The sequence below is a fragment of the Danio rerio genome, chromosome 4 (assembly GCF_049306965.1).
Source record: "Danio rerio strain Tuebingen ecotype United States chromosome 4, GRCz12tu, whole genome shotgun sequence".
Lineage (NCBI taxonomy): Eukaryota > Metazoa > Chordata > Actinopteri > Cypriniformes > Danionidae > Danio > Danio rerio.
The window spans coordinates 28,774,126-28,799,278 of NC_133179.1; the positions used below are offsets into that span (position 1 = coordinate 28,774,126).

Below are 25,153 nucleotides of genomic sequence, written 5' to 3' on the forward strand. Positions count from 1 at the left end.
CCTGAGGGGAAACATTTCCACATTATCAAGTTCTCGCGGCGCTGCCTACGAGCCTTAAGTATGTGAAAAAGAGCCCTGGTTCCTATCTTAGGACCCAGTCTTAGAAGCTGTCTGTCATCGCGTCATGCTTATGATAGACTCTTTTTCTTATGGGTTTGGTAGTGACCTTGAGAGGTCTACCCAAAGTGGGACAATAGGGAGAATATCATCTCCTATGGCACATTTAATGCCTGCAGATGAAATCTGTGTTCTAGCCAGCTCTCTGGCCTTGAAACACTTTCTCCCAGACATAAGAGGCCTTCATTCCCTTGTCCGCAAAGACAATATATTGTTGGCCGCTTAACAGGGGGTCTAAATTCCCAACTGCTTTGCACATTGGCACATTGGATCCTCCTGTGGAGCCCCATGTTAACAGTTGCATAGACTGTTGAGTCTTATGACATTAGCAGCCAACACCATTATGTTCAGCCCTATGTGCATAAGATCCCTGCAGAGGTTGCTCAATCCAGGGTTTGTACCCCTGAGGGAAACCCTTTCCACATGATCAAGTTCTTGCGGCACTAACTACAAGCCTTAATTATGTGAAAAAGAGCCCTGGTTCCTGTCCCAGGACCCAGTCTTAGAAGCTGTCTGTCATCACGTCATGCTTATGATAGACTCTTTTCTTATGGGTTTGGTAGGGACCTTGAGAGGCCTTTCCAAAGTGGGACAATAGGGAGAAAATCATCTCCTATGGCACATCTAATGCCTGCAGATAATATCATTGTTCTAGCCAGTTATCTGGCCCTAATACATATCTCCCAGCCATAAGGGGCCATCATGTTTCCGTCTGCAGCAGTGGTGGCACAATCCAGAGTTTGTTCCCCTGGGGAGAATCTTTTCTGCATGATCTAGGTCTCACGGTGCTGCCTTCGAGCCTTAAGTATGTGGAAAAACTCTGGTTTTTGGCATGGGAGCACACCTCCTGTTGAGGTGAGAGCTGGAAAAATGCAGGAGACCATGCATTTCATGCTACGATTTGTCTCTCTCGTATCCAACACCAAGCAGACTGGACGTGGCCGAGGTCGTCTGTACAGTTTTTCCCTTGGTTGCTCTGCTCCCAGAAGTCCTGGACGGTTGTGGCCCCCGAGGGGGCCAATTCCCTAAAGTATGAATGTCAACCGAGGTTGCGCGACCACACTGAGTTCCAGGACACCACTCAAAAGGAAGCTCTACTCTCTTGAATGGGCACTTCTCTAAGCTTGGTGCACTAAACACCAACTGAACCCAAAAAGCTACCAGGAGACTGTCTGTCAGTAGGGCTAGCTGCCTTTACACCAATGTGTACGTAGCAGCAGTACCAACTTAACTTCTCCCATAGATGTTGAGTCTCTGGGCAGAGACCAATTCAAAACTTCCTCTGAGTAGCCGTAAGGCTAAGACCTCTTAGCACAAATGGGACATTGTCTTGGGTTTTAACAGTAGGGCTCAAACGCATCTCTGTCTTCCCACTTAAGCCTAGCAGGAGGTTTCAGATAGTTATCTGGTCCTTAAACAGCTTCTTGCTGAATATATACTGTATGCTGACCGGGGAAAGACTTGCAGACTAGCTAATGCTATCTGAATAACATTAAAAACAGATTGTTGGCATCATTAACCTTAGAGCTTTTTCTCTAGTGGTTCTTCTCATGGCTCCCAGAGCCTTTATCGGGCACTGCCCTCTCTGACATTGTATGGTGGTAGGCTGGTCAACTCCACATACTTCTGTGCATCACGACCAGCTGGACTTTTCAGTCTCACTTCTTGAGTGTGCATTCTTCATGGTCAGAGTGAGTCTGGCCTAGTGGGTATTGCGTTCCCCTATCGTTCTGGTTAGACGCAGTGTAGAAGTTCCCTAGATGGGGAACGTCTCGGGTTACGTATGTAACCATAGTTCCCCGAGAGGGAACGAGACACTGCGTCTTCCGCCATACTCTCTGCTTCACATGTGCTTCAAGACGCGTATAAAAGAGGTGTTCCTCCTAGCGTTCTGGTTAGACGCAGTGTCTCGTTCCCTCTGGGGAAACTATGGTTACATACATAACCCCAGACGATTTCTGCTGTGGGGGGTTAGTCAGACACTCATAACAGCCACTTTGGCTGGTTGGAAATAATTTATAGGGCTATATATTGTTATGAAGTAGATGCTGGACAACAGACATGCAGATCCACATGCAGTTTATAAATGGTAGTTGTGCTGTCAAAGCTCAAAAACAGGCGAAAGGCTAGACAGCAAAGAATCAAAATGCTCAACTAGACAAGGATCAAAACAAACAGGGAAAAACAGTTCATAGGAATCTCATATTCAAATTCATAGGAAAAACAAGACTCAGCCAAGTGTCCATGAAAGTGTGTGGTAAATATTGTCCATGTAATCAGTGAAGATGAGCTACAGCTGTGTCTGTGTGTCCGAATTTTTGTCAGCTGTTGCAGAAGTTGAGGGGTGAAAAGAGTTCTGGGAGTTTGTTCTGGGAGTTTGTTATATATATATATATATATATATATATATATATATATATATATATATATATATATATATATATATATATTTWTATATATATATATATATATATATATATATATATATATATATATATATATATATTTATATATATATATATATATATATATATATATATATATATATATATATATATATATATATATATATATATACTTTACCTATCACATTCATCTTTACAGGAGGAACATGCACCAGTTAACAAATGGTTTGGAAGAACCTGGTGAATTGCGATGGCCATTGGTTGGAACTTTGGCATTGTCCTGGATTCTTGTCTATTTCTCAATCTGGAAAGGGGTGGAGTGGACAGGAAAGGTATGCATGCCAACATTTGTATTTTCAACCTTTCATTGTTCCCAATTTTACAAAGTTACAGTATATTGTGATGGCCCTCTTTAGACATCCTGTTGAATATACATAACTATGCAGCTTGTCAATTAGTCACATATGGCCAGATACTTACACTGTGACAGCAACATTAAGGATGATATAGATTTGTAGAGTGTTTATCAACACAGATATTTCCAATAAAAACACATGGCAACTTGTTATGACAGGACACGCTAACAATAGAGGTAGTTCCAAATGCAGCTTTGTTATAAAATGGGATTGTCGAACAGGCAAGGGTAAACAGGAGCACAGAGAACAACAAAGAAAATCCAGAGAGTAATCCAGATAACAGGCTAGGGTCAGGGCAGGCAGAAAACGATCAAAAACTGGAAACACAGTCTAGGGATCAAGCTCCGACAGACCAACAGGTAAACACTTAGAAAAGCGCATAAACAGTAACAAGTGTAACGGGTATTAAACCTTAAAGGACCAAACAATTAAAATCAGAAGATTACTAAGAACGGGAAAGGAGGTAGTGGTGATGCTGAGTAACTCACAGAGACGAAAGGGTAAGTTGCACAACGTTGTTCTGTATTATATACACACACAAAAGAAATAACAATAATATAAACACTAAGTAAAAATATACCCCGGGTGCACCCTTTATATGACGTTGTAAATTTGGTTAAATTCACAATTAAAACAAATAGATGAGAGTTCAAATAAATCAACAATTTCCAAATTGTTTTGTTACATGTAACCAAATAAAATTTTTCCAAATATATCAAGTTTCAAATCCAGGAAGATCAAAATAAAATAAATGAATTATTTACTTTCAACTGTCTTTTGGGTACTCACAAAATGTCCTCTTGGAAAAAAAAAGAGAACCAGTCTTAAGGATCAAATCCTCTTACTTGAGTGAAGGGAAATAGTAGAAAAAGCAAGTGTCCTTTTTCCCTAGAAATCAGTCCTTTCCTGTAGGTCCACTGAAACTGCACTTGGGAGGCTCGCCATCAACCGAGAATTGCAAGAATTCCAAAATCCAGCAACGAAAAATAACCTGGCCTGTTTTCACAGACCAGAGCAAATATTCAGTATCACAATATGATAAAAAAATATATACATAAAGAATAAAATAGCATCAAAACATATACAAAAAATATTGTCATAACAAATAACATTAATTTCAGTTACCTGTTCTTCTAATGTATTCTTTTTTTAATTCCTATCAGGTACATGTGACCACAGTGATGTCTGTGAGCTGTAGTAAATAATAAAACACCATGCAGTTTTATAACCTTGTGATAATGGATAATTCTTCCATTAAACAGAAAGATACAACTTCCTATCACTTCTTAAACATGAAACTAGTAAAGTATTATCACATTCAACATGTTGTCACTCAATATGTTTCTATTAGTGATGTGACGTTGTGCGCCGAGGCTTCGAAGCATGTATCAAAAAAACGATACATCTCGCAGTGAAGCAGTGTACCGGAGCTTGATTCGTTTTGCCATCATCACGTGATCAGTGATGTCCGAAGCTTCATTTTCGCCTTTACCCACGTGACTGCTTCGAACTTTGATTCAAAGGTTTAAACACCCTCATAGTAAAGTGTATAGCGAGAGAATTGGCGTCTATTACATACATTTGTTTCAAAGCACTGCACCAGTCCCACACAGCAGTAATTAAACTAAACTACAATAGTATTTTTAGTAAAAAAGTTTTGAACAATACTAAAGTGTATTAGCGTATTTTTTATGACTATCTTTAAAGAAAACCACCGCATATCGTAGTATTGTGTTTAACAGAGACCATCTGGTGAATGCGATCCTAAAGCATCGTTCACATAGTGTCCTCCTAGAGCACTCGCCTCCCAATCAGGAATTGCTGGGTCGATCCCTGCTTGGAGCGGGACTAATTGTATTATGATAAACTTTTGAATACCTTGGATTTTACAACAATCATCAGTTGTGTAATGTAATATATCTTGTGTAAAAACTACAGTAATTGAGTAATTTGTTTATATTGCTGTTGTTGTATTACTACATGAATGAGTTGGTCAGTTGTGAACATTTGACATTATGGCAACACAGTGCTTTCCCACACTTTCACCAGAAGAGGTCATCATCGAGCTCTGATTTAGCAAGCTTCCAGTAACGAACCTTTTTCCGATACAATTGAGTCGAGCGCTTCACTGGTTCAGAAAGCTTAATTTCACCATCACTAGTTTCTATTATTTTAGCAGTAAGCTAATGATGAACTCACCGAGTCAAAATGCATCCATCACGCTCAAATCAGCATATATCTACTCAATCCCTCGCCATCCTCGTGCTATAGACTTATATTTTTAACATTATATTGGTTTTAAAAGTTTTAACTAATGTATTTTCGCTATATTTACTTTATAATCACTCGGTTTTCCTTTCTGTCACGCTGTGTGTCTCTTCCGATTTTTTTGCAATATCCGCAACCACAAGGGGGCGGAGATGAGCATCCAGCGCTCTCATTTGCTGACTTAAGACTGCTGACAGCCTGACACCCAATCAGAGAATTATAACTCACATATACATGTTTTAACATTTTTTATACATTTTATTTTAATACTTATTTTAGCATCAACACTTTAACACTTTAATAATGATGATGAGGTGTATATTTATTTATTATTTTATCTGTTTTATCTAATTTTATTTGTCTTATCTATTTTTTCTATCTTATCTGTTTTATCTACTCCCATTCATTATTTTATGGGGGTTACACAAGACTTAGCAATGGATACATATGAAAAATGGAGTTAATATAGAGAGTATAATAAGTACAAATAACATTCAGCTGTGTGTGAGTTTGTCAGTTCAGATTGTTTAAAGTTATAGTGGGTATTGATGGTAGTTGTGGTCCATGTGAATAGCAGATAAGATACAGATAGCTGGAGTGCTCGCTCATGATCTGACAATGATAATCGTAACACAAGTAAATAAAGAATACCTTTGCTCATCATTGTACAATGGTTTTCACAATATATGTGCATGCATCTTTGGGTTAGGGAGCATAGTGCAGCAAGCACTCAAAAACTCCACTCAAAGACCACAGAACTTTGTAAATGTCTTGCAAAATGGTGTTGCCCAGCTTACTGCTCTACATATGTCTGAGGAGCACTAACGTCCAGGAGGAGGCATCATTTCTTTTAGAGTGCACTCTCACTCCCAGGTGTACAGCTTGTCTTAAGATTAATAATCAAAAGCAATTGCATCCACAAACCAGTGGAAAGTATTTGCTCTCTAGGTGGTTAATCTTAAAGACATTTAACAGTCCATTTACAGCAATTAACTGCCCCCCTGGGATGGAGATGTTTCTTACGTATAGTAAGATTGATGCAACCTCCATCCCGATTTGGAGGGTTGTGGTGGCAGAGTGGTGATTTTAATTGTGTTCTAAGTAAAAGCAACAGCATGTAATAGAAAAAAATATATTTTCCATATTAAAAGGAGATTTGTCCTAACTAACACCTGAAATTTATATTTTAGAAAATTATTTCTTGCAGCCGAATAACAGAAAAATATGACAATGATCACCTCAGGTATGCCTTGTGTGCTTTATTTAGTGTTAAATACTAATAATGTGAGTTTAAATGGCATTTTACTTAATATTTATTGCAATGCTACTAAAAAGACTGTAACTCAGTGGAAGCCAACAACTTTTTTATAATATTAAAGAGGTTTAATATGTATTAATTACATTAGAAACCTTACCAATTTGATGGAGGGCAGTGAGTGCATATACATTCTGTGCTACTGAATGGCTGTATTTAAATTTCTGTCATGTTGTGTCTGATGCAAAAAAAATCAATATAACCAACTCATGGGGAACTCTGAATCAACGTCTAATTTCAGTGGCTGTTCCTGTCCACCAAAGGTTGCATTTTCAATTGCAGACACATACTGGACTCATACTTTGAGAGCCTCCCTGACTGAATGAATCAAATATGCAGTTTTCCACAAGGGTAACACAAGGGGTACTAAAATTTAATTGGGTTAATTGAGTTTAAAAAAAAATTAATTGAGTTAAAAATTAATTGAGTTAATGAGACCAAAACAAACTGTTCTAGTTTTCGTTCCTGTGCTTTCCATTTTCAAAGCAGAATGAATGATTTCAGCAATGTTTTTCAGATAAACAAGTATGTTTACTTAAGCAAGTTTCCTAAATATCTGCAAACATAGTATGTTATTTTTATGTTTAGAAGAGTCAAACTTATATACAGCACCTTTATCAACAAGGAGAAATCAGTGAAATCACTCTACTAACAAGTAAATAATTTAATTGTCTCTGCATATTTTAAATTAACTTTTTTCTTTGTTTATCTTTTGTTCTTTTCAGGTGGTCTATTTCTCTGCCACATATCCCTACTTCATGCTGTTTATTCTGTTTTTTCGTGGAGTCACTCTCCCTGGAGCAATAGATGGAGTTCTCTTTTATATCACTCCAAATTTCAACAAGCTTCTGAAATCTGAGGTAAGGTTAAAACAGTGACATTTAAAAATTGTATACATATCAAATTGTAAAATTATGTATTTGACAATATATTAACGTTATTTAAGAACATTCACACAGTATTTTTAAAAGTCTGGAAATATCTTTTTAATGCAACTGACATTGCACTGTTGAAGAAATAAAGAACATGTATTTGTTAAAAAAAAAAATTATGTAATTTCATTGTTCTATTTTAGTTTTTGAAATATGTTAAAAACATGATGCCAGTGTACTGACCAATATTTATTTTCAAATAAAATGTTATTACATAAATTTGATCTTTTTATAATTAATTAATTAAGGCGGCATGGAGGCTCAGTAGTGAGCACTTTTGCGTCACAGCAAGAAATTTGATGATTTAAGTCCCGGCTGGGTCAGTAGGCATTTCTGTGTGAAGCTTGCATGTTCTCTCCATGTTCACATGGGTTTCCTCCAAGTGCTCTGGTTTCCCCCACAGTCCAAAGACATGCCGTATAAGTAAATTGTGTGGCTGTGCACTGTTTTTGCTCTCACATTTGCATGTCACGACCATGCGCTCTGTGTACATTATAAATAAAGCCAGGACGCACATTTGTTATTATGCTCTGCAAGTCGTCTGTCCTTATGTCTTCAATTATTCAGTGCTACAGCCTAGCACCTGAATGTAATACCTGAAAGTTTAGTAAGTTAAGATATTACCAATTTATAAATAATATATTTTGTAATTAATTAAAACTATTAAAATGCAGGGACCCAGCAATGTATGATTTTTAGGGTGGAATGTTAAAGAAATTATTATTTTTACAGTTTTAATTATTGTCTAATTAGTAGATTATTCATTATGCCTAATAAAGAGTCTACTAGATAATGAGAAAATTCTGTTGACACAACTAACCAAGTTAGAGGCGTCATCTAGTGAGGATGTGTAGATCTGACATTGAAGTATAAACCTTTTAAATATTACTTTGGTGACTATTACACTGCTAAATATTTAAACTGATAAAAAAAAATGTAGCTAAAATTGTGTAACCTTAAATTGTGTGGTCCTCGGCTGATTGCATGCCTGTACTGGATTGCTGGAAGGACATCCGCTGCGACCCCTGATAAATAAAGGATTAAGTCAACGGAAAATGAATGAAGAATTAATTAATTTATTATGAAATATTTAAAAAATATTATTTAAATGTTTTACATTTTCATTTTAAAAACTGTAAAAATGTTAAATCTTAAAAATAATAATAATAATAATAATAATAATAATTCATTTTATTTGTAAATGGCGCCTTTCTAGACACCCAAGGTCGCCTTATAATAAGCATCAGCAGACATGCAAAACAAATTAAACTATACTAAAAACAATCATTGACCAAACAAGTTAAAACGCATAAGTGAATACAAAAGAACATAATAAAAACATGATAAAAAAATTGTTAATTAAAAGCCTGCTTAAAAAGATGGGTCTTTATACGTGATTTAAAATTGTGAAGACTATCATTGCTCCTAAGATGTACTGAAAGTGAGTTCCTTAGCCTAGGAGCCATAGAGCTAAAAGATCTGTCTCCCATTGTGCTCAATCGAGTGCGAGGTGGTGCCAGGGTGAAGTTGTTGGCTGATCTAAGGGTACGAGAAGGGGTGTAGATATGGAGAAGTTCAGTGAGATATTGAGAAGCGAAATTATGAAGTGCCTTAAAAGTTGGAAGTAATATTTTAAAATCAATTCGATACTTTACTGGAAGCCAATGAATCTGATAGAGGAGTGGGGTGACGTGCTCGTGAGATGGGGTCCTAGAAATGAAACGAGCTGCATGGTTCTGAACCAGTTGGAGTTTATGGAGAAGTTTGGACGGAAGTCCAGAAAGAAGTGCATTACAGTAGTCAAGACGTGAAGTAACTAATGCGTGGATAAGAATGGCTGTGTTATTAGTGAGAGAAGGGCGGAGACGAGTGATATTAGGCAGGTGGAAATATGCAGTACGTGTAATATTATTAATGTGACCTTCAAATGAGAGTGTGCTATCCAAGATGACACCCAAACTCTTTACCTGCATGGAGGGAACAATTGTACTGTTATCAATGTCTATAGTGAAATTATCAGCTTTATCCAAAACACTTTTAGTGCCGATGAGAAGGGCTTCAGTTTTGTCGCTGTTTAATTTTAAAAAGTTAGCTGAAAGCCAGATTTTTATTTCAGCTAAACATCTGCTCAAAGCAGGAGGAGGAAAAGAACAGGAGGGCTTGGTGGACAGGTAGAGTTGAGTGTCGTCAGCATAACAGTGAAATTATATGTTGTATTTTCTGAAAATGTGACCAAGAGGCAGTAGAACAGGAGTGAACCAAGTACAGAACCCTGTGGGACACCATTAGTGACAATCTGCGATCTTGACTTAAAATCTTTAATTTGAACAAACTGAGTATGATCTGCAAGATATGACTTAAACCATAAAAGAGGGGTGCCAGAGATCCCTAGTGAGACAAGCCTATACAAAAGAACCTTGTGCGAAACCGTGTCAAAGGCTGCACTCAGGTCCAGGAGAATAAGAATTGACAGTAAACCAGAGTCTGCTGCCAGTAGTAGATCAGTCTTGTCAGGATTAGTAATCCTGACAAGAGCAGTCTCAGTGCTGTAGTTGGGACGAAAACCAGACTGGAAGAGCTCAAACAAATTGTTATTAGCAAGATATTTATGGAGTTGAGACGTAACACATTTTTCCAATATTTTTGAGACAAATGGCAAATTGGAAATTGGTCTATAGTTGGCCAAATTGGATGAATCAGCTCCAGGTTTTTTAAGTACTGGGGTGATTACAGCAGTTTTAAGTAAAGATGGGACAGATCCAGAATCCAGTGATATGTGAATAATGTAAGTAATCAGTGTGGACAATGATGGAAGACAGGTCTTAACTAAGCATGTAGGAAGTGGATCAAGCAGGCAGTTGGTTGTAAAACTGCCGTTAATGTTGTCACAAACAAAGAATGTCCAGATGGATCCAAGTGCAAGTGAAAGAATATTTATTGACAGAGTCAAGATAACTTGTAACAAGAGAGTGCGGTGCTAGGGCTAGAAGAAATCAGAGCAGGGATCAGACGGGAAAACAGGGTCTGGTGGTAACTCCGCACGGTCCTAAGCACAGACAAATAAACACATAAGCACACGTAACGAACTGACAAGGAAACACAGAAAACGTCGCACATATATAGGCACGATAATGAGCATCAGCTGGTGAACTAATCAAACTAATTGAGTGCCGTCAAAACATGTGACCAAAACAAATACGCGTGGGCAACAAAAACAAAACAAACCCACATGATCAAACAGACACTCCGGAAGAGCGCACAAACCTGCAACCGTGACAAATGTAATATGTACTTTACAATGTGGATTTATTTTAATACCTGACAAAATATTATTCAAAATTCTGAAAGTAAACTTTAACTAGTTTGTACCTTAAAACTTGTACTTTCTTTATTACATGTACAAGGCCTTTTTTAAAATTAGCATAATAAAATACCAATTAAATAAATGATCACTTGTCATAAAGTGTACTATTTGTAAAACACATATTACTTAAAGTTTACTTTTTTATCATTTTTAATAATACTTAGAGGTTTAAGCCATTTAGCGCTAAAAGCCTATTTGTTGTGATAAGTCAGAAGCTATGCTTTATTAATTGTACAGATGACAGTAATCAGTAAACAGAAGGAAAATCTAAAAGCAGGTTGATAAACAGGCAAGGTTCAGGGCAGGTAGAGAACAATCACAGATGAAATAATTTTTTCAGAAACCGAGGCTGATGTGGATGAATACAAATTGGATGAACTTGCCATCACAATCAGTCCCAGGCAGGAAGGCTAATGGGGATTTGATTTCAAATTGTGCTGACTAGAAATCGGGTGATAGTTCCCTCTGGTGGTGCGCAAGGTGCAAGGGAGAAGACCGGAGCTTCACTTATAACATTATTGTATTTGTTTTTATTAATATTTTTTAAGCTGTAATGAGGGATGGTCAGACCAAACCATAAGGCCTAAAAACTTACAACTTGGTAAAATGGCCAGTAGAGGTAACCCCTACTCAGATACCATGACTCATCCAAATCGTCAAATTTCAGACATTTAAAACCATAGCACTTACAAATACATAGACTTAAATATTTTACATCGTTATGATCATTGGGTCAGTCCCAACAAAAGTGTATGTGTGCAGATATTCTCTGATACACCATTTTTCCACTAATTTAAGTTATGTCTGAAACCTACTTTGGAAACTAGTCCTAGAGTTTTCACCCAATTATAACCAATCCAGTGCAGAAACATTCTCTGGGCACTGAATATGAATAATTATTGAAAAAAGGTAAAATTTTGATTTCTGCACAAAACAGTACACAAAAAGTTTCATGCTAACTTTAGCCAAAAGTTTATTGAAGCTAACCTTTGAACGGAATGAGATATCATCACCAAAGTTAGTACATGGATGTATAGGTCAATTTGAGATCACAGTAAAAAAAAAACTTGCAAACTTTGACCCCATGGTGGTGCTATATTGTAAAAAAAAAAAAAAACTATAGTCTGATCGGTTTGGTTTTGAAACGCTGTGTCTTTTTCCAAGGAGACATTACATTATTGTACCCATTAGTCAAATAAAATTTAAGGACCCAATAAACAAAGTTAACAATGGCCAATCAGAACAAAACTAGGTGGGCATGTATGACACATGGTCTTAGAGGTCAAATCAGTTTTGAAAGAATTTGGCCACTAGACTAGGGGGATTTTATGTGTTTCTAGTGTTCAATCAGTTTTAATTATTTTGCAAAGGCACACATAATACTAAAAATGTTGACACTAAAGCTGTTGTTACTCAAAACCACAAAACCAGGATTGTAATCTCTGGACTGCCTAGATCAACAATCACCAAAAAAGTTTAATTTTCCACATTTAATAGCTGTAACAGGCTCATTTACAAAAGGTGTGGCTCGGAGATGGGTGGTACTTCGTTATTGTACTTAAGTAGATTTTTCTGTATAATATGTATACTTTGTACTCCTTACATTTTTAAATTGTTAAAAATTAATTTCCTTATTTCATTTTGAAATGGTTACTTTCATTATTCGTTTTGTGGCATGATCTTATATATATATATATATATATATATATATATATATATATATATATATATATATATATATATATATATATATATATATATATACACAGTTGAAGTCAGAATTATTAGCCCCCTTTGCATTTTTTTCTTCTTTTTAAAATATTTTCCAAATGCTGTTGGACAGATTCAGCATGTCTGAAAATATTTTTTCTTCTTGAGAAATTCTTATTAGTTTTATTTTGGCAACAGTAAAAGCATTTTTAAATTTTTTAAACACCATTTTAGAGACAAAATTATTAACCCCTTTAAGCTATATTTTTTCTCGATAATTTACAGAACAAACTATCATGTTTAGAAATGTGTTGAAAACATCTTCTCTCCGTTAAAAAGAAATTTGGGAAAAAATAAAAAAATAGTCTAATAATTCAGGGGGGGCTGGGGGGGCTAATAATTCTGACCTCAACTGTATATATATATATATATATATATATATATATATATATATATAATTTTATTATTGCATGCCTCCGTGTTGCAGTGAGCGGCTTTTTCAACCTCTGATAAGCGCAGGGTAAGGGGCCGATCACATCGAATGCACTTTTTGCATTGAGAGGCAACTTTTTTAAATGATTCACTAACAGCCACGAGCGTTTTGCGTGCTGTATATATGCCCTAGTGTTTTAATCACCTGCTGCGCCTCACAATTTTGCGGATTGATGTCATGTCTATATTGGGTAATAAGATGCATTTTGTTCCTTCTGATCACAGGTAAACAAGAGACGCATTCCTGTTCAAATATGGCATTTAAATGGGGTTTATTTTGTTTTTTTCTACGTTAGAGAATCTTGAAAGCTGTAAACCTTTTCTCTGCTTTCTCCCGCTTTCTCTCAGGAGTAATATTTAAATTTTGCTATAAATGCTCATGCTGTCGTGTGTGCATTCTTCACTTTTGTTTGATACATTCAAAAAGAGTGCTTTCCTTAAACAGGTAACATTAATGGTACAGTTTATATATCTGACTGCTTGTATTGAAGGACAAAGTTGTATTACAAATAATGTAAAAATATAAATATATTTATAATTTTTAATACAAGAATTCTTGTGTAAAATAAAAAAGTAAAAAAAAGTAAAATATAAAGTAAAATATAAATTTGTGTATAGAAAGCATCTTCAATGCACTGTGATGCATGGTAATCTTAACTAAATCAAACCTTGAGACTAGTGTAGGTTCACAACAACCTAGGGCTGGACAATAATTCGATATCAATATATATTGCAATATTTTTTTTTCAATAACGGTGATATGATTTTTAAACCAATTTCCAGAAATTCAATATCAATTTGCATATGTATGTTTTATTATATATATATATATATATATAGGGAAAACACACACTCCAAAGTTAGTGTTACAAACAATTCCCTGGAGGGGGATTTATTTACAATGTGAAGACATGCATAAGATGGATACGGTGCTCTTCAAACGTGTAGGTGCACTGGTGCTCCGGGGAGAAAGTGAGATTAAGTGAGAGTTCTGGTTAGGGATCGGTCAGCTCCAAGAACACCCTCCATAACCGGGATAGATGTTCTTCCGATGACTCGGAGTGGACGATCAGATCGTCCAAGTACGCTGCTGCATATGGCTGGTGGGGCCGCAGCAGGATGTCCATCATTCTTTGGAATGTGGCTGGGGCCTCGTGGAGCCCGAAGGGAAGAACCAGGTTTTGCCAGTGCCCACCAGGTGTGGAGAATGCCGTTTTATCCTTGGCATCTGGACTGAGTGGTAACTGCCAGTAGCCCTTTGTGAAGATGATGGTCGAGATGAATCGGGCTCCACCCAGCCTATCCAGCAGCTCGTCCACCTGAGGCATGGGGTACCCGTCAAACTTGAACACTTCCTTCAGCTTCCTAAAGTCATTGCAGAACCAGAGGGTGCCATCAGGTTTAGGAACCATCACCACTGGGCTGGACCACGGGCTACAGGAGGGTTCGATTATCCTTAACTTCTGCATTTTTTCGATCTCTTTGTTGATAGCCAGCCGGCGAGCTTCTGGTACTTGATAAGGCCTTTGCCGGATGATGGTACCAGGTGGAGTGATGATGTCATGATGGATGTTCGACAAGGTTTCTCACAAAACACATCCTTGAACTGACCAACCAGGGCCTGGAGTTCCATCTTCTGGGTTGCTGAATGTTGCTCACCTATGTGGACGACTGGAGGACTTTTGTCTGTGAAGGCCACTAGGTGGCAAGGAGCTGCTACCCATCGCTTTATCAGATTTATATGGTACAGCTGTTCTTCATGCCTGCGTCCCGGCTGACGGACTCAATTTACCGGCCCTACCCTTTCAACCACCATATATGGTCCCTTCCATGATGCGAAAAACTTCGATGTCATGGTGGGTATGAGCATCATAACTTTATCACCAGGTTGAAATTCTCTGGGTTGGCAGGTTATACAATCGTTGTTGGGCGCAATGGGCTTTGGTCAGATGTTCTTTGACGATGTTCATGACCTTGTCGATGCGTTCCCTCATGTCCTGTACGTGTTCTATCACTGACCGTTGAGGTGCTGGTTCCTGCTCCCAGGCTTGACGTGCCACATCCAACAGCCCGCGAGGTTGATAGCCAAATAACAGTTTAAACGGTGTGAAGCCTGTGGACGTCTGGGGCACTTCTCTTATGACAAACAACACGTAGGGGATCATGATGCCCCAGTCGCGCCCATCCTCTGCCACCACCTGGTGGAGCATCTGCTTCAGGGTTTGATTGAACCTTTCCACCAAGCCGTCAGTTTGCGGATGGTACACCGACGTATTCAGTTGCTTGACTTTTAATAGGTGGCAGAGGTCTGCCATCAGCCAGGACATGAAGGGGGTGCCCTGGTCGGTCAGTATCTACGTTGGGATTCCCACTCGACTGCACAGTAGAAACAGCTCCTTTGCGATTGCTGCTGATGTGGCTTTTCTTAGAGAAATTGCTTCAGGATATCTGGTGGCGTAATCTAGGATAACAAGGATGTGCTCGTGACCCCTGGCCGAGTTCGGCAAAGGTCCTATCAAGTCCATACCGATGCGGGTGAAGGGCACATCAATGATGGGTAACTGTATTAGAGGGCTGGGGGCTGATAATAATAATAATAATAATAATTCCTTACATTTATATATAGCGCTTTTCTGGGCACTCAAAGCGCTTTACACAATGGGGGGGATCTCCTCATCCACCACCAGTATGCAGCATCCACCTGGATGCCGCGACCGCAGCCATTTTGCGCCAGACCGCACACCACACACCAGCTGATTGATGGAGAGGAGACAGTGATGCAGTCAATTGAATATGGGGATGGTTAGAAAGCCATGATGGACAGAGGCCAGTGGGCAGATTTGGCCAGGATGTCGGGGTTGAACCCCTACTCTTTTCGAAGGACATCCTGGGATTTTTAATGACCACAGAGAGACGGGAGCTCGGTTTAACGTCTCATCTGAAAGACGGCCCTCACTGAGCAGTATAGCATCCCCGTCACTATACTGGGGCATTAGGACCCACACAGACCGCAGGTTGGGCGCCCCCTGCTGGCCTCACTAACACCACTTCCGACAGCAACCTAGCTTTCCCATGTGGTCTTCCGTCATTGGGGTGGTCATTGGGGAAATGTTTGCTGGCATGTGTTTCACGCTTGACTATACCTTTTGACTTCTCCATCCAGACCGGGCCAGTGAAATCGATCTCGGATCCTCTTTATCGTGTTTCCAGCTCCTAGATGTCCTGCCATCGGGTGAGTATGTGCCAGCTCTAGTATCGTCTCCCTCTTGTTCTTCAGAACAACCAGTAGGGTTTTCTTTTCCCCCCGCCTCTCTGCGACACAGTACAGCAGACCATATTGCAATATAAAATGAGGGAGGTGGTGAGGGCTGGGTAAAAATTCTTTACTGTCAATTATTCTAACTTGGGCCAGCAATGTTTGAGAGTTTGATCTTCCCATTGTGCTCTCCCAAAATCGCCTCCTGTGGTTATCTGTTGGAAAAGCTCAAAGTACAAATTAGCTAAACCTGTAGACTCACCCCCTTTTTCGCTCTAGGTGACCAATAATGCTGGCTGGCGGTCCCGATGAATCCATGCTTTGGTCTTCTTCCTAGGACGAGCCGATGGAGCATGATGGTGTGAGAGGAGTTCTTCGAACCCCGTCCAGTCTCTGCCCAGGAGGAGGGCACTGGAAGATCAGGAACCACCCAGACTTCCATGGGCCAGCTACCTGGTTTAGCCGCAATGTTTACTCTCTGTGCAGGTACATAGCGGGTATCTGCGTGTACACACGTGATCGGGATTCGGGCTTTGTTTTCACGTCGGTGTTCTAACACTTTAGGATGTACTACAGTAATGGCGTTTCCCGCATCTAACGTGGCTGTTAGTGTTTTTCCATCCAGAGAGACTTTTCAGGCGCATGCTTCAGAAGGGAAGTTGCAGCGGACCAAACAACCTGCTATCCAAGCCGGGGTCGAGTGCATCGTCGGCTCTGTGGGCATCGGCTCGTCCATCTGGCTGGGTACCGCTGGCCTGCTGCCAGGCTGCACTGTACCCTCCACCAGTCTCCATGGTGCATTCACCCTGCGGGTTGGCAGAGCCGCTCTCTCCCCAGCATCCCTGGCTACATGAGCTTCAGCCAACTCCACCGCTTCCACTAGGGTGGCCACCATTCCAGGATTTCTCATGCTGATGAGGCTGCATAATCGTTGAGGTAAGGCTCGTAACAATTTTTCCACCACCACCTTTTCAGCAAACTGGACCGTAGAGGGGTCTTCCCCACTCGGCCGAGACGAGTAAGTTGAACTGCTTGGTTGCGTACCACCTTCTTCTCATCATAGGTCCACACTGAGAACTGCTGCACTGCGCTGATAGCCGAGAGCCCCATTCGGGCTAATATCTCATTCTTTAGCGCTATATAATCTTTATTTGTAGGTGCCTCTAGCGAAAAATAAGCTTGTTGAGCTTACCTTGTGAGGAACGGAGCCAACAGTCCAACCCAGTTCTCCTTCGGCCAGTTTTCTCTCTCGGCAATAACTTCAAAGGTATGCAAATAAGCATCTATATCGTCCAGGTCACTGAGTTTGGTAATGTGGTGATGTGCACTCACTTCAGGAAGCAGTATGCGTCCGGTCGCCTGGCGGAGCTGTTGCTCCATTTGGTCTTGTCTGGCTGTGAGTTGCTCAGTAATCTTCTGTTGCCTAGCGGAGATCTCCGCAAGGTGGCATATCACCTCTTCCATCAACATGGTTCACCGGGCGATCGCAGACGAGCAAGAGAGAGTGTGTGGGAGGGACAGAGCGGATGCCTTGTCTGTAACACAACTAAGAAAATTCAGAGGTTATCTTCTTCTTAAAGGTAAGAGTTCTTCTTGAATTTTCCCACTAAATTGCCTGCATTCTCTACCAGTTGTGGCGAGATAAAGGGAAAACACACACTCCAAAGTTAGTGTTGCAAACAATTCCCCAGAGGGTGATTTATTTACAATCTGAAGACAGTGCATAAGACGGATACGGTGCTCTTCAAACGTGTAGATGGGCTGGTGCTCCGGGGAGAAGGTGAGGTTAAGTGAGAGTTCTGGTAAGGAATCGGTCAGCTGCTTGAGTCCGCTAGAAAATAGACAGAAAGAGATACAGATGTTAGCGCAGGGGGGTCATTGGTCAAATGAAGCTCGTCTTCCTAATGTTTGGTGGTGGCTTATATCTGTGCCTCTTGATGAGCGCCAGCTGTGGCCGATCCGCTGTGATGAGGTGACAGCTGGGTTGAATCCGGGAACAAGGCGACGTGGCATCATTATACTCGCCACTATATATTTATATTAGGGATGTAACGGTATCAGAATTTCACGGTACGGTAATACCTCGGTATGAATGTCACGGTACGGTATTTATTGAATCATTTACAGGAAAAAACAAAACTTATGAAAATACTCCAAAAAAGTGCCAAAAGTGTCAATGACATACAAATTAGTCATCTATATGTAAGCTTTGAAACAGGAACTTCAATTTTAATAACAAAAAAATATTAAACCATGTAAAAAAATTAAGTTTCAATTTAGTAGTGTTGAAAACTCATCACATTCAACATTTAATCACTTACTCACTTAGATAGAGATGGGTTTAAAGGAAAATTATCATATAAATATAATCTGGTAAAAGCTGGTATCTCTGGGTATTTACAATGTCTCCTGCAACAGAAAAAAACCCTCTCATTTGGGACTGAGGTTTCTGGGACAAGAGAGATATGACTTGGCCCAGGTTGACAGCAGTGGGTAACGTTGTGCATTGTCTTTCCCCCACTTGAGAGGACAAACCATGAGTGAGATAGAGATCTCATGTCTGCATCAATCTGAACAGTGTGCTGTGTTTCTGCAGTCCCCATGACTGATTATTAGTTGTATTCCCCAACTTGCTGGCACGTGCACATACAGTGCTCAACCTGTGCAGTGCACATGCCCTTTTTAGTCTTGGATAGAAAGTTCCCTTCCAAAATTATCAAAAGTGCCCCCGCGACGCGACATACCCTCCATCCCGCTTTACAGTACGCGCGCGACAACACAGCTGATAAGAACTCGCGCGACAACACAGCTGATAAGAACTCGCGCGACAACATCGCTATTCAGTACGCACGCGACAACACAGCTGATAAGAACTCACGCGACAACACCACTAATCAGTACGCGCGCGGCGACAACACCCGCTTTAGGGTTTTCCAGCTCTTTTTGATCCCCGCTTCTAGCAGCACACTCCATTTCCGCATTACTGGATCTGTAGCGACAACAGACCGCAAGGGATTATGGCCAAGCCTGGGCTGATGGGAATTGTAGTTTCCGGTACCTCCCGTTCGCTTCATTCGCCTGAGCAAATTTTCTCAGAAGACCTATAGTTTTACCGAGTCATGCGACTACGGTAATATCGAAAAAAATTATATTGCGGTATGACGGTATTTACAATACCGTTACATCCCTAATATATATATATATATATATATATATATATATATATATATATATATATATATATATATATATATATATATATATATATATAAGATCTTATACATTGTATCAATTTTCACTGAATGACTTTCAGTGCTCAGCCGTCAGAAAGAGCGTGATGTCACTTGCATGATGTTAAGTTGGTTAAGCTGCTCCTTCACAGAAAGTTTTTGCTACAAAACAAGTGCCCTGAATACAGATATGGAGGAACAAGCTTCCACAAGTAAAAATGCAGACGAAGTAGTTTATGAGAGAGTAAAGACTAATGCAGTGGTTCAGCTTTTTAAGTTCTGATAAACTTGTAGTTTCATTACTCTGCAAAATGTGCAGGAGAGTGGTGCCGATTAGCAGCGGGAACACATCAAATTTGTTCTGCCCGATAGAACATACTAAGAGTTAGAAGATGAGGTAACATAAAAGTTTAAATTATTCTGTCGCCTCACCATCCCCACCATCCACCTCCCTGACACCGAAAGAAGCCGTGTAGGATTTAAATCAAACTTCGCTTATCAACTCATGCAAATACACCTATAAATTACTCATATAAACCTCTATGTTCAAAACATGTAAGAAGCTTGCATATAATCCCACATTAACACACGCACATACATATAAACTCGATCCTTGCATTTACTTGGTCCTCGCATAAACATTCAAATTTACACACACACACACACACACACACACACACACACACACACACACACACACACACACACACACAAAACATACAAACTTGCTGCATGCTGGTATAGCACGAGCAAACTTACAAAATAAAATTCACAAACATATTTAATAGGAATCAGGTTATTGCAAAGCTTATGAAATGTGATTAATAGAGGTATTAATTCTGTTAAATAATGAAAGTTTTTTAGATATAATATTAGTCTATGTAAATAAACTATATAAAATATATAAGAACTATTTTATGGTAAACCTTTTAATTTAATTGGGTAAATATACCCAAATATAAATAGGCAGATAGAACGCTTAAAGGATGTTCAAGATGAAAAGCAATCAGAACTATGAATATACTCAAACTCTTTTCTATTGCAAATATTAATGTAGCCTATACTCTTTTTCATTTATTTTATTATTATATTTATTATTATTCTTTTTCTGTTTTTTTTTTTTTTTTTTTTTTTTTACAATGTGGATGTCATAATTGTAAAATTTTGGCATTGTTTTGATTGTAAAATTTTCAGCATATACAAAAAAAAAAAAAAGGAAAAAAACTGATAATATTTTCCCCATGAACTGTCTATAAATAAATTAATTTCTAATATAGAATATATCTGTTTGTAAAGACTAAATACAAATAAAAAGTTAACATTCATTTTTTTTTTGTTTTTTATAAAAAAAAAGGTATCAAAAGCTTGGAGGTATTATAGACTATGCAAATTCAGTTTTCAGACATTTGTAGGTACAGACATCTATTGTGTGCATTCTTGGCAGTTTTTTCTTGTCTTTTTATTATTGTCCATATCGATATCAGAATTATATCGTATCGACTAAAATTAAGAAATATAGCATGATATAAATCATGATATAAATTTTTGCCATATCGTCCAGCCCTACAACAACTCCCACCCCCACCCAATCCTCCTATTAACTGACATTAATGCTGGTTTTCACACTTTGCTTTTTTTTCTCAGGTGTGGTTGGATGCTGCCACTCAGATCTTCTTCTCTTATGGTCTGGGATTAGGTTCTCTTATTGCTTTGGGCAGCTACAACTCCTTCAACAATAATGTCTACAGGTAAGTCTTTGTCCAAATGTATAACATTCTGTACAATATCTGCACAATTTTGTAAAGTTTACATTGTGTCCCATTTTTACATTTTTGTTTCTTCTGTAGAGATTCTGTCATTGTGTGCTGTATAAATTCCTGCACCAGTATGTTTGCTGGGATTGTCATATTTTCCATTGTGGGCTTTATGTCCTACATCACAAAGAGACCCATCGAAGAACTGGCTGCTTCAGGTCATTGTGTATCTGTAACACTTTAAAATTATGTTATTGTAAAGTACTTAACAGTTATGGTGAACTAATATCTTTTCTGTTGAAAATTGTATGCTGTTAAATTTAACAGGGGTGCAGCAATGACATCAATAATAATTTCCCATGGGTTCCCTTAAAATTAATAAGGGAAGCATAACTTAACAATATTTGAACACTTCTAATGCATAAACTCCACACACGTCACACCCTAAATCAAATGCTTTATTAAGTATACCCAACAGTTTCAGAGATAACATGTTTAGTATGGCAAGGTCTAATATATATTGTAGAGCAGAAAATAAATTTAGCCCTTATTGTGTTTTTTTTAATTGCCTTTCATGCAGCTTTAAGCGAATGAAAACATCCAGATGGGAATTTCATTTAAAAGTGCTCTGTAAAAAACATTGTCTGTCAAAAACAAGTCCACGTTTAAATAATTCACCAAGCATTTAGACTTTAGCTGTTTCATTATGATTTCTGAACAAATAATTGCCCTACTCGTGTGTTGCAAGTGCAAACAAGGAAAACTTGTTGAAAACAGCAGCTGATAATGCTAAAAGTCTCTATAAGAATGTGGAGCAACTAAAACGAGACCATCTTCGATTCTGCTTTTGGTGATGCTATAAGGTTTTAAACAAGGTAACACTTAAAATGTATGTAATAAATACAATTTAGTCTTATGCAAAAGTGTGGCCACCCCTGATAATTTTCAGAATTGCAAGCCATAGCCTGCTGACCTTTAAAATCAGCAATTTCATTTGGATGTAATTTATACCATAGGGAAAAAGCAACATTTCAGTTCTGACATAACATTTATTTAATCAACAGATGCAATGCAATTTGGGTCATAACAAAAACAGACAGGTGCAAACATTTGGACACCCCAACACAATAATGACATCAATCTTTTGTACAACCACCTTTTGCTAAAATTACAGCCTGTAGACAATTCTTATAGCTGTCACACCCTTGGCGCATTCCTGCAGCCCCATTCATCGCTCTCCCCCACCATCCACCACACATGTAAACACTTGATTACTGATCACCCGCACATGCACCTGCAATCACCCATGCACGATAAAGACTCACCTTATTCATTCACTCTCCGGCTGTAATCAAAGTAAGATGGTTCTCCTCATCTGCTCTAACTCTTCCTGTGCTTTTCCGTGGATGTCCTCTTTCTCCTGCGGATGAAAATACACCTGCATAAGGGAAGTGACTAAAGTTATGTTGGTGTATTACCGAAGATCTGAAACTTACCATTTGAAATGTATATGAGATCGCTCTCCCTGTGCTACACCACTTACCTGCTTTATCTCTCAGCTATTGCTGCCATGCACAAATAAATACCCTTAAAGATTTTTACATCATGGTCTTTCTTGTGTGATTGTGACAATAGCCAAGGATAAGTCTCTGAATTCTTGAAGGCATTTTGGGTCATTCCTTCTTGCACAATTTCTTCAGTTCAGTCAGGTTTGATAGGTGCCAAGCATGAACGGCTCTTTTCAAATCAATCCATAGATTTTTGATCATGTTCAAGTCTGGGGACTGAGATGGCCATTCTAAAACATTGTATCATGTCATGTCTAAGCATGAATTTCTTGGTAGATCTGGAACTGTGCTTTAAGTCATTGTCCTGCAGGAACATCCAACCTTGCTGTAACTTAAACGTCTTGATTGATTTCTGAGCATTGTTCTTTAGATTCTGCTGATACTGGGTGGAATCCATGCAACCTTCAATACTGACAAGGTTTTCCAGTGCTTACCATCGTTCTCCTGGAAACCTGTGTTCCTTTTATATCGTGCAAAACGCCTATGATTGTGGCATCTGTTCACAGTATATTTTTCCAAAATGATTCAGGATTGTCGCAGATTAGCCTTTGCATACCTCAAATGACTCTTCTCAGAATGCAGAAAAGCCTTCTTCTGCATCACCTTTTATTGAGCAGTTCTTTGTGAAAAGTGCACTGGACTGTAGAACAATATACAATTACATTATTAGCAGCAAAAAGTTCCTGGAACTCTTTGGAGGTGGTGTGTGGTTTGTCTTTAGCCATTCTAACAGATATTTTTCTTGGTTTAGCCCATCTTTCCTTCACAAGAACTGTTCCTGTGGCCTTGCGTTTTCTTACTATATTTCTGACTGTGGATGTAGAGACTTTACACCTCTGTGATTCTTCTAATTAATGTTTATGAATTATTCTTGTTTTTAGGTAATTAGGAAGTTCTTTTTAGGATTCCCATGTTGATACTTTCATGTTCACAATTAGAAGCACAACTACCAATCAGCTTAACCTGTGTTAGGATTGTTAAAGTTAAAAAAAATAGTAAATAGCAATCTGTCAAAAACTATACATTCTAATGTCATTTATCAGGCCACTATCAAACCAATGTGTTTATGTGTATTACGTTTATGTTTATAGGTACAAGTATTTATATGCAAAATATACATATAATTATTAAACTTGGAGTGACCTCAGCATTCAGTGAAGCGTGGTGTCATTTAGCTTGTGAGTGCCATTTATAGTAAGCATGTGTTTGTTTTGCCTGGATTAATATTCTGCTTGTTGGGACAATAATTCCAGCTGTCACCTAGGCCAAGCAATAGGGTTTTGCATTGATAAGGTTTACATTTATAGATACTAATTGTAAAAAGTTATTTCTTATGTGTCTTGGATTTAAAGGTTTGCATTTGATTACTCAGTCATTCAATTTTAATAAGTTTTGCATTCAGAGATTAGTCATTCATTCAGTCATTCTGTCAGGGCCAGTAAATAAAAAAAAACCCAAATGCAGATGAAGACAATGATTTATTGTAGAAAATTCTCACAGATCAGTCCATAAGCAAGAATGCAAAATTGAAAAAGAAAAAAAAAATCGTCTACAGGCAATGTCTCAGTTTCAGGGAAAAAGACACAAAAACTCGACAGATGGAACAAAAATGCTCTTCAGCAAGCAGTCTTCTTAATCTAATAGAAAGAACAAGAAACTATTAGTCAAAAAAAAAAAAAAGAAATATATGGCAAAAGAAAAAAAACTTGCAGACTTTATTGGAGTAGTTGAGGGGGAGAGAATGACCGAAATTAACCAGGGAAAAAAAAAAAAAAAAGACTGGCCAGTAGAAACAGAGGCAGGTGTAATTGTCAGAACCAGGCCAGTGTCCAAGACATCCTAAATTCAGGCAGCACAAGAGCAAAGACTTCAGGCAAGCCAGGTACTACAAAGAAAGGCTGGGAAGGTAGGGAGAGAGTCCTGGGGTCCGTTCTTCGTACCTCGCTTAAATGATCTAAGATGATTTGGCAGATCCTGGATCTTTTCATCATGATAACTGATCTCTCGCTAATTTGGTTCTTTATTAGAATGTCTGGATAAACTGATCTGATATCGCTGCGTGTGTTGTGAAGGACAGATCTATCGATCCTCGAAATCATGATTAGCTATGCAGCGATTGGCTGACGGCACAGCAGCGTAATGACATCATCTGATTAATATTCAATTATCCATGCGAGCAAAATTACATCAAATTAGCAGTAAACGGCTTGTTAAATATGACACGCAAAACCTTCCACATTTGTTGTGAGCTGCAGGCTTTACACTTTCATGTGTCAAGAGTATTCATCATGTATATAAATGCAAATCAGTGTATTTAGTTCTACAT

General features: G+C 38.5%; 1 protein-coding gene across 4 annotated transcripts in view; it reads left to right on the top strand.

The window, feature by feature from the left end:
* Positions 1–25,153, top strand: part of slc6a1l (solute carrier family 6 member 1, like) — a 100,483-nt gene that overhangs the window by 39,293 nt on the left and 36,037 nt on the right. For 2 of the 4 annotated variants that reach the window (XM_021475277.3, XM_068220787.2), the window contains 4 exons: positions 2,722–2,854; positions 7,247–7,381; positions 21,150–21,253; positions 21,353–21,477. In XM_021475277.3, coding sequence (XP_021330952.1) covers positions 2,722–2,854; positions 7,247–7,381; positions 21,150–21,253; positions 21,353–21,477 — 497 coding nt within the window. The remainder of the gene's footprint in view (positions 1–2,721; positions 2,855–7,246; positions 7,382–21,149; positions 21,254–21,352; positions 21,478–25,153) is intronic. The other 2 variants (XR_012402141.1, XM_073947230.1) reach the window with 1 other exon arrangement.